Source organism: Sinocyclocheilus rhinocerous, unplaced genomic scaffold (assembly GCF_001515625.1).
Source record: "Sinocyclocheilus rhinocerous isolate Xijiao unplaced genomic scaffold, SAMN03320098_v1.1 scaffold463, whole genome shotgun sequence".
Classification (NCBI taxonomy): domain Eukaryota; kingdom Metazoa; phylum Chordata; class Actinopteri; order Cypriniformes; family Cyprinidae; genus Sinocyclocheilus; species Sinocyclocheilus rhinocerous.
In genome coordinates, this window is record NW_015627535.1 from 604,400 (window position 1) to 614,659 (window position 10,260).

Here is a 10,260-nt window from a genome sequence, read left to right on the forward strand (position 1 = left end):
AGGATAGACATTATTACCACCAGCTTCAGCCAAATCTGCTCGTTGTTATGACGATATACTAGATAGGTTGTACAAAATGGCGGGTGTTGTTTGCAATAATACGTGAGTCTCCATACACATTGCCGGATAGCCATCCATCCGTAGCATTCTGCTAGCGTTGCTATGGAGCCAGGTGTTATAAACGCTGTTGGCATAGTTACACCGACGGCCACGTTGACAACCCTGCAGTTATTGCTGGATAAACCAGATACTCTCCTGTTATTAACCTCTGCTGACCAATCGATGCTTATTGGATATGAAATCATACGTAGTATAACGTTAATGTGCCGAAATCGCATTCATGTGAGTCAGTGCATTGTAAATAAGATGCAAAGCAGGACATTTGACTGAGCAGGTACTGGGTCTAAACGTTTGCACGTCCACGGGTAGATTCTTTTGTGCGTTATATACTGAGTAATTTTGTGTTACTTTATGTGTTTACCTTGTGAATATACTAACCAGGTTCAAATGGTTTATTTATTGGCATTTCTATTAATTTAAATAATGGGTACATATGCGTATATTATAGAAGCCTATTGATGAGCCAATACCTGTTAATTGTTGTAAATAATACATTTTTATTTTATTATATATTTGATCATTATATGTTTTTATTAGAATTATTATATTATATAAATATTTGTATAAGTGCGTTTTTTTGTTTATATGAACAACAAAACAAGTGCAACAATACAAATTCATAAGATATAAGAACACAAAAGGAAGCAAGATGTATACAGGCTTGATGTGAAGACTATAGCATAATTGAATCATAAATTTGCCCGATTAGAGTAACAGTAATTAAGTAAATTAGTACTGATACATGAAATTTGACATTGATATTAGATTTTTTTTTGGTGCACCTTATTTTTAATTTAATTTAAATTTTTTTTTGTGTCCAAGTCCCACTTTGTGTTCTTGACAATGGTGTGTGCCCTCATTCATTTGCAAGCAGTGATCAGGTTACTTGTAATAGGACACCAAACGTTCTGCCCTATCCTTCCCTCCTCTTTTTGTCCGCCCAACAATGGTTGTAGTCTTTAGGGCTTTTCTGGAACCGTATGGTTGTGCCAAGAAGGTACTTTGCTGAAGTGATTAGTGATAATAATGAAAAAAAAACAAAAAACTTTGTGATAGTGTTATTATCTATGGCAAGCATCTTCATTATTATTGGTCATACTTAGACCTTTTCCATCAGTCCAGAACTGATCCTACACTCTAGGAGATTTGATGGCGATGGTGATTCACTACACCTTCACTACACCTAATGACTGTAGTCAATAGCAAAGCTGAATAAAAAAGTGTGACGTGAAAAGTGACGTGACATGTGGCCAAGTATGGTGACCCATACTCAGAATTAGTGCTCTGCATTTATCCCATTCAAAGTGCGCACACACACAGCAGTGAACACGCACACGGAGCAGTGGGCAGCCATTTTTTGCTGCGGCGCCCGGGGAGCAGTTGGGGGTTCAGTGCCTTGCTCAAGGGCACCTCAGTCATGGTATTGAAGGTGGGAGAGAGCGCTGTACATTCACTCCCCCCACCTACAATCCCTGCCGGTACGAGACTCGAACCCGCAACCTTTGGGTTACGAGTCCGACTCTCTAACCATTAGGCCACGACTTCCCTTAACAGACTGCTCATCAAGTTATCTGAGGCCATAACTTCTTCCGTGTCTCTCGTATCACACCGCTAACTTGCTCTCTCTTGTTTCATATAAATGCAGCTGGTACCATCTTGTGTCTCACTTATGGACTGTATTGAAAATGAACTCGGAGAACTGTAGTATTAATAGTACTGTAATATTGTTGTAGTGTTTATCTTGTTGCCAAGACAATTGTTTTGCATATTTCTAATGGATTATGACATCATAAACAGATAAGATTTTAAAACTGCTTCAACTCAAATCAATGTTTCATGTCAACGTAGTTATTTATTTGGTGAACATCCGTGTAATAATTGGTTTGACTGTGCATTACCACTTAAAAGGTTCATCTTGTTTGAATTTATTTGCTAGGACCTTTTTTTTTTCGGCAGAAGCATTGAGCAAATAGAATCAATATTTTCGTGTCCATTTAATTACCTATGTGGCAAGTCACCTTGTAATAAGTGAGATAATACACATTAAGCCAGTTGTTATTGCAGAAGAAACCCCCGAAACGGTGATCAGGACCCTGACGCGAAGCCTTACTAAGGCACCTATTGCCCTAGCAATACACCAAAATTCACCTTCTCCAACTCAACTACATTTAAATGTAGTTTTCTTTTGTTTATTATATTGTATGTATCATCATGTGAAGCTCTGATTAATTTCCCCTTTTATTGCATTCAGTCAAGGGTAACCCAATGGCAACTCCAGCATATGTGAGGGAGCTGCAGCAGACCTCCCAGCCTCAGGGAGGCGCTGTGACTCCCACATCAGGCCAGGCTTCCACCGTGACGGCAGCTCCCCAACAATTCCTGGCTGAACTTCAGACTACAGGGGCCACACCTTCAGCGGCCCCACCCACTGGCCAGACCACGCCCCCTCCCTCGCAAGCACAGAAGAGCCAGGCAATTGCCCAGGCACCGCCTGCACAAGCCCCGCCTACGCAGACTCAATATGTCACAGCTGAGATTCAGAGCTCACCTACGCAGTCCAGCAGTCAGAATACACCACAGTACATCGTTGTCACAGTTACAGGTAAGAGTCAATAAACATCTTACCTCATCCTAAGAATGAATGACATGCTATAGTCTCTGCTCAGAGAAAAGTTACATATTATTCCTGTAGCTCAAACAGTAGAGCATGACGAAAGCATAAACCTAATAAAATGTGTACCTTGAATGTAATGTAGGTCACGTTGGATAAAACATCTGTCATATATTAATATACTTCTTTTTCTCCATTTTACCCCCTATGTTCCTTCCTGTAGAGGGTTCTCTTCATTCCAGTGACTCTGTGTCAGATTCTAGTCCTCCTGCTGCTGTAGTCCAAACTGGAGTTCCCACACAGGTGGTGCAGCAAGTGCAGACCGTCCAACAGGTAACACTAACCCTAAACCCTAAAGGTGTGCGCCCAAACACACAGTAAAGCCACCTGCACCACCACTCACCTAAACATCTTTGGAGTGCAGTGCAATACCATCAAGGGTTAAATCAAGAAATAATTGAACATTTAGACAATGCACGGATGCATTGAACTGATCAAAAGTGACTGCATAATTCAGCTTTATCACATGAATAAATTACTGTTTAAAATACATTCAAATAGAAAACAGTTCTTTTAAATTGTATAATGTTTCACAATAACCTTGGTGAACATAAGATACTTCTTTCAAAAACGTTTTAAAAAATCTTCCAAATCCAAACTTTTGAACAGTATTGTAGATAGATATGCCGACTATAAATCTATAGAAACCCTTTGGAATTATATGGCACCTCAAAATGTGATTTGATCAAATTCAATGATAACAAAAAATGTCAATGAAGTCCTTTTTTTCATATCTGTACACAAATAAAACGCCGATCAGTCAGTCCACAGATGGAGGAAGTTCAGCACTGCTTGTTGTTTGAGTTTGTTTGAATTTTGTAGAACAGCAGTTCTTAGAAAAAGGCTTGCCCCCGCAGTCTGGTTGTCTACCATCACAAAAACCCTGAACAACACTAGCGTTAATGGGAGGTCACCACAGAGAAAACCACTGCTTTTAAAAACAGTACATTTTAAATGTGCTAAAGATAAATTGGTAGTTTCACAGATTTGCTGGAATGTCCCAAAGATTCTGGTAAATATACACAGAGCTAGATAACCTTTTCTGCAGGTTACCAACTGTACTGTACATCCACAGGGAGCAACTCTGTCCAAGTGTACTGGTGCAGACCTTGTAATGATCCACATCACGCAAAGCCATATAACGTTTATTTTTCTTCGATTTAGAAGAAAATAAATTAATTTATTCAGTAAGGATGCATTAAACTGATTAACAAACTAAAAAATATATAATATTGCAAAAGATTTCTATTTCAAATAAATTGTGTTGTTTTGCACTTTCTATTAATCAAAGAATCGTAAAGAAAATGCATTACATTTTCCACAAAAATGGAACTGAAAATGTAGTTTTGCCATCACGGGAATAAATAACATTTTAATATACAATAAAACAGAAAACATTGTTTTTAAATTGTAATAATATTGCAGTTTTGACTGTATTTTTGGTCAAATAAATGCAGTCTTTGTGAGCATAAATGACTTAAAAACGTCAAAAAGTCTTGTTGACTGTAATTTTTGAATGGTAGTGCACCTAAATCATACTTAAAGGTTAATTTAGTATTATTGTGTTTGTGTCTTGGCTAGGAAGTTTACGTTTACTAATAGCATTACAGAAATACCCTATTCACAGTAAGCTGTGGTTTATTTATCCTTAAGGAGAAGGTTCTGAAAACAGGAGGGTTACTGAGGGGAAAGTGAATAGTATTTGGGTTAACGTGATCTCAACATCTCTGCCCCAAATAAATTTTATTAGGCCACTGATATGACTGGAGTCTTTATTTTATTTTAAACACAAGTGCTACTCATTTCTTCATGGGTAAAAAATAAATAAATACTAAGTTGAGTGTCTGAGAAGCTTCGTTCTGTAACTTCCTTTATTCTGTGAAAATACATAAACACATACAAAGCATTAGAGCTGTAAACCATGGCCCAGTTTAGATAAATTAGATTGTGGTTTGCCATTCTCGCAGTAGCTTGTTCAGCAAGCTAATGTTTTTCATTTGTCCCTGTAATCTATTAACAGAGGTCGGTAGTTCAAGCTACATCTCAGACAATGAAAACAGAGCCGGGCACCCAGCTGAATGTCACCAGCCTACAATCTGTGCACCTGACACAGGAGGTGAGCTCTCTCATTTATATAAATGTGTGTTATTATGTCAGTAAAGACTGGTTTTGCAGTCAAATTGATGCCTATGATGTCCAAGTTCTTTCTCTCTGTCTCTCTAAAATGCATTTTATGTGACTCACATTTCATTTTCTAATGTTCACAATCATGTCATCTCGAATGTATTGCATTATAGGAATAGTTCATGCAGAAATTCCTTTAATGCCAAATTCATTAAGCCTCTAACCCTCTAACGGTTGCTTTCAGAACCCTTTTCTCACACAGAGAGGAAGTGATGCACAGAGAGAGAGTGAAGTGAAGAGAAAGAGACAGATAGAAGACTGGTTGGAGCATAGGGCAGCAGTAGTACTACTAGAGAAAAGCACTAACCCGTTTGGAGACAGTTTATCTTATGCATCTGTTAATGGAGGTTTGCTGGATTGCTCATCCTGTTTCCCCCCATCTCTACCTGTCGCCTTTTCACCCGTCACCTTCTCAGTACCCGTCATGTCAGTGGGCTGGGAGACAGACAGGGTCTCTTACACCTCTGCTCCTGTGCCGGATGTGCAGTCTTACATCTATGAGATGCCCTTTGCCCATAGCGTAGGTGACTTTAGTTAAAACACAGTGTTGTAGGTAAAGCTGTGGTCAGTCAGTGAGAGTGAGTTGATTGTGTTAGATCATTTAGTGCAGTGATTTCCAACCAAGGGTCTGTGGGGTGTCTACATTTAAAAACAGTGAATATATAATATACACAATATTGTTCAAAATTTGGGGTTAGGAAGATTTTTTAAATGTTTTTTTAAAGAAGTCTCTTTATGCTTATCAAGGCTGCATTTATTTGATTAAAAATACAGTACAAACAGTAATATTGTGAAATATTATTACAATTTAAAAATAACTTTTCTATTTTAATATATTTTAAAATATAAATTATTTTCGTGGTGTAAAGCTGAATTTCCAGCATCATTACTCCAGTCTTCAGTGTCACATGATCCTTCAGAAATCATTCTAATATGATGATTTGCTGCTCAAGAAACATTTCTTATCATCATCAATCTTGAAAACAGCTGATGTTTATGTGGAAACCGTGATACATTTTTTTTCAGGATTCTTTGATGAATAGAAAGCTCAAAAGAACAGCATTTATTTGAATATTATAAATGTCTTTACTGTCACTTTGATCAACTTAATGTGTCCTTGCAGAATAAAACTAGTAATTTAATTAAAAAATAGAATAGAAATTGTACCGACCCCAAACTTTTGAATGGTAGTCTAGATATACATAAACATATTAAAATTAGATTTGTTTTAAACACATAAAAAAAATTAACTGAAAGACATTTGTTTATATTAAATATTTTTAGATTAATTTGATCAGTAATATATTTTTTTATATTAAATAAAAAAATAAATAACCTCTTAATAAATTGTTAGCTGTTTTCATCCCATCAAAAATATCCCATCTCAATTGAACCAATATCAAATACACAGTTTGCTGATACTTAATTTCTCAAACTGCTTCATTTTAAGAGAAATCATCTATTTTTCAACCACAGTATTGATTGTTTTTAGTTAAAAATGTTTTTTTTTTTGGTAGTTTCCATTAGATTAAAAATAATGATAAATTCTATCCAGTGTAATGTGAGTTAAAAGGATGTTTTTTTGTAGTGTGCATAAGACTAAAAGGTTGGGAAACACTGATTTAGTGTACTGAATGTTGGCTGCAGTCATGTTTTTTTTACATTTTTTTAATTGTAAAGTTAAGTTTGTTGCAGAACTGTGATTGTGTCGATTTTGCCTTTTTAATTTGTGTATGGGTTTATGTGCGCTACAGGTGCAGCAGCAGCTCCAACAGCTGCCAGTCCAACATGTGTATACTAACCAGGTGCAGTATGTGGAAGGAGCAGATGCTAACTACACCACCAGCACCATGTGAGTATTTACAGGAACCAGCACTCAGCCCAGGCACTGTGCACATGTGCTGGATCAGCTGCAAGGCTTTTCATGCTACACATACTTCCTGAATTAAAAGTTAGCTCTTTAAAAAACAAAACAAAAAAAAAAACACTGTTAACCATGGGTTAAGCAAAGCTTCACACTTGTATTTTAAGAAAGGATTAGCACCGCTTTTTACTGTAGAATATATAACATATCAAGTTATTTATTATTAATTAAAAAAATATTAAGATATTAAATTTTACACTTGTTTTTACCAATGTACAATTTGAAATCTCAGAACTACTAATTACTAACCCAAGGTTAAATATCAACATGGAACAAGACTATTTTGAAATATGTTTGCAAAGTTTAAAATCCCTAGGTAGTATATGTTGTAGCATCTGGACCAATCAGACACACAATTTTTCATTTGATTTAACAAATCAATTATTCATTAGATTAACAAACGTTCACAGACCCCTCACCCAATAAACATACTGGGTGCCAAGTTGTCTGTGAACAAGGCCCAGGACCCTGGTTACCATGGCAACCCTGACACCAGATACATTTACGACCTAATGGAATGTGAGTAGGGAAAATCACTGCCTTTTCAAGTAAATATCTACAGCGGATCTAAATATTTATAATTAATTATAACTAGTTATGATTAATTATTCATATTTCCCCATGAATGAGCTGATTCGCTACAATGTTGTTATATTTGATTACAATTCAAATTCCTAACCCTTTTGATTTTCTCCCAGTCGTTCCAGCAGTTTCCCGTACACAGAGACCCCTCTGTATACCCAGACCGCTGCTGGACAGTACTATGAGACCACCCCTGCCTCTGGCTCTGAGGCCACGTCCCCCAGCACCCCTCTCACCGTCTCCGTGACCACAGGATCCTCTGGGGTGTCCATGTTTGTAGCGGGGACGGGGCAGATCGTGGCCAATCCTACGACGGCGGCAGTGGGTGGAGTCACAGCTGTAGTGGCAGCCACTGGGACGGCGGCGAACGGTTCTGGAGACTCCGGAGGCGAGGCTAACGGTAGCAGCGGGAGCTACGTGATTCAGGGCGGCTACATGCTGGCTGGTAGCGGGACTGGCAGCAGCGGAAACGGTCACGGTTATCCGCACCCCACCCGTGCCTCTCCAGCCACCGTGAGTATAAACGAAGGCGAGGACAATAGCGTGCCGTCGGCAGACAAAAAGGTATGAGGACAGCAGGGGCGGGGCTTAATCATCACTCATCGCCACCCCTCTTCCCGCCACCCAAATGAATTTAAACGCATGGTGATCTCATTGCTCTGTTCCACATGTCAGAGGGCACAGTGATACTTCCAAGTCCAAATCATTTCCAGTTTTATTCTATGAAGAAAAAATCTTCGGGAGCAGCATTCCATTTCGATGACGACACATGTCCAGTTGACGTGTAGCTTGTCAGTGGTGCTTGCTAAAGCTTTCACTGTGCTGTCGTATTCATTGCTGAAGACATTAAAATTCAGTCATAACCATAACCATTCGGTCGGTTAACCTAGCCATTCAACATGGTCCTCTATGCAGCAGCCAGTTTTGCATTCTATTACAAAATTCTTTTAGTTAAGGACTGAGACATTTTGTTTAATATTTCATGGCATACCCGTCTTGTATGCCACGGCACGCAGAAACAGCTGTCGAGAGGCATACAGAGCTGTGAAAAAGTGTTTGCCCCTGTCTGATTTTCTGTATGTGGACACTGATTTACAACCAAAACATGTGGATGCATACGTTACCGTTCAAAAGTTTTGAGTCTGTAAAATAAAAATGTATATGTTATGTTGTTGTTGTTTTTTTAAAAGAATACTTAATTAATACTTTTATTCCGCAAAGATGCATTAAATTGATCCAAAGTAACAGTAAAAACATTTATAATGTTACAAAAGATCTCTGTTTCAAATAAAACTGTTCTTTTGAACTTTCTATTCATCTAAGAATCCTGAAAATAAAAACATAAAAAATGCAAAATATATTCAAATAGAAAATATTTATTTTGTAATATTACAATATTACTGTGTTTTTGATCAAATAAATGCAGCCTTACTAAGATAAGAGACTTCTTTCAAAAACATGAACGTGGTTTTCTGCCCAAAAAACACTTTGTTTTCACCCATGCCTGCTGAGCAGTTCTGCTTTTGATTCATCTGTTGGCATACTTCTTCATTGTACTGTACAACTGAAACCTTGAACTCCAAAGAAATGCAAGAACAGAAACTTTTCATTTAACCACTTGACTGTATGCTAACACAATAATCTACATACAATAAAAAAAAAAAAGTGCACAAACAGAAATTCAGACAAAGACTTATTCACAGCACTGCATGTTTTCATGAAGCTGTCAGAAAAACAATATGTGTAGACATTGCTAAATAATACAATTTGTTGCCAATTTGAGTAAATTGTAATTACAGTGTAGATACACGCATGTGCTGTGTCTGCATGCAAAAGCATATGCATGGGTTTGCATTGTGGTGTTTGCATGTTGTCTATCTTAGGGCATCTTTTAGCCTGGACTCTCTGTCTGAGTGTGTGTGTGGCTGTTTGTGTGCGTCTTATCCCGGCAGCTGTCCTCTGGCCCTCAGGTGCAGTGGTTGTTGGATAATTATGAGACAGCGGAAGGGGTGAGTTTGCCCCGATCTACACTCTACTGCCACTACCTGCTGCACTGTCAGGAGCAAAAGCTGGAACCCGTCAACGCGGCATCCTTCGGAAAACTCATCCGCTCGGTGTTCATGGGGTTGAGGACCAGACGCCTGGGCACACGGTGAGAGAAATCAGGTCACATGACATGTACTTTCTAACTGGGAGTGCCCAGTTTATTTTAATGAATCGGTTCATTCAGAAAATTTGTTCCCCCCCCCAAAAAAAAACTCAAGTGAAATGTATTTAAGCGCTATTTTTGTCCAAGTTAAATTGATTGTGAGATGTTTCATTGATTTATATGTTCAAATCAGATTGAGTGAATCATTTAAAAAGTGTTGGTTCATAAGCATAGTTCACTCACAAACATCAAGTGACAGTAAATTAATATGGCATTCATTACCGTTCAAAAGTATGGCTTCAGTAAGACACTTTCTTAAAAGAAATTGATACTTTTATTAGCAAGGATGCATTAAATTGATCAAAAGTGACAGTAAAGACATTTATAAAACATTTGAATTTTAAATAAACACTTTTTTTTTTTTTTTTTTTAAATAAACAACTTTATATTCCAAAGAATCCTCAAAAAAATATCATGGTTTCCACAAAAATATTAAACAACAATAAAACCTTCCAAAATACTAATATTGTTTCTTCAGCAGAAAATCATTTCTGAAGGATCATGTGACACTGAAGACTAGAGTGATGATGCTGAAAATGTAGCCTTGCTATCACAGGAATAATATATAAT

General features: G+C 37.6%; 1 protein-coding gene across 4 annotated transcripts in view; it reads left to right on the forward strand.

The window, feature by feature from the left end:
* Window positions 1–2,375: 2,375 nt before the first annotated feature.
* rfx1a (regulatory factor X, 1a (influences HLA class II expression)) overlaps window positions 2,376–10,260 on the forward strand; it is a 21,590-nt gene continuing 13,705 nt past the window's right edge. Inside the window, exons 1-6 of one of the 4 annotated variants that reach the window (XM_016538719.1) lie at window positions 2,376–2,722; window positions 2,955–3,064; window positions 4,812–4,907; window positions 6,730–6,827; window positions 7,598–8,045; window positions 9,434–9,633. In XM_016538719.1, coding sequence (XP_016394205.1) covers window positions 2,386–2,722; window positions 2,955–3,064; window positions 4,812–4,907; window positions 6,730–6,827; window positions 7,598–8,045; window positions 9,434–9,633 — 1,289 coding nt within the window. In that variant the 5' untranslated portion in view covers window positions 2,376–2,385. The remainder of the gene's footprint in view (window positions 2,723–2,954; window positions 3,065–4,811; window positions 4,908–6,729; window positions 6,828–7,597; window positions 8,046–9,433; window positions 9,634–10,260) is intronic. The other 3 variants (XM_016538726.1, XM_016538733.1, XM_016538741.1) reach the window with 3 other exon arrangements.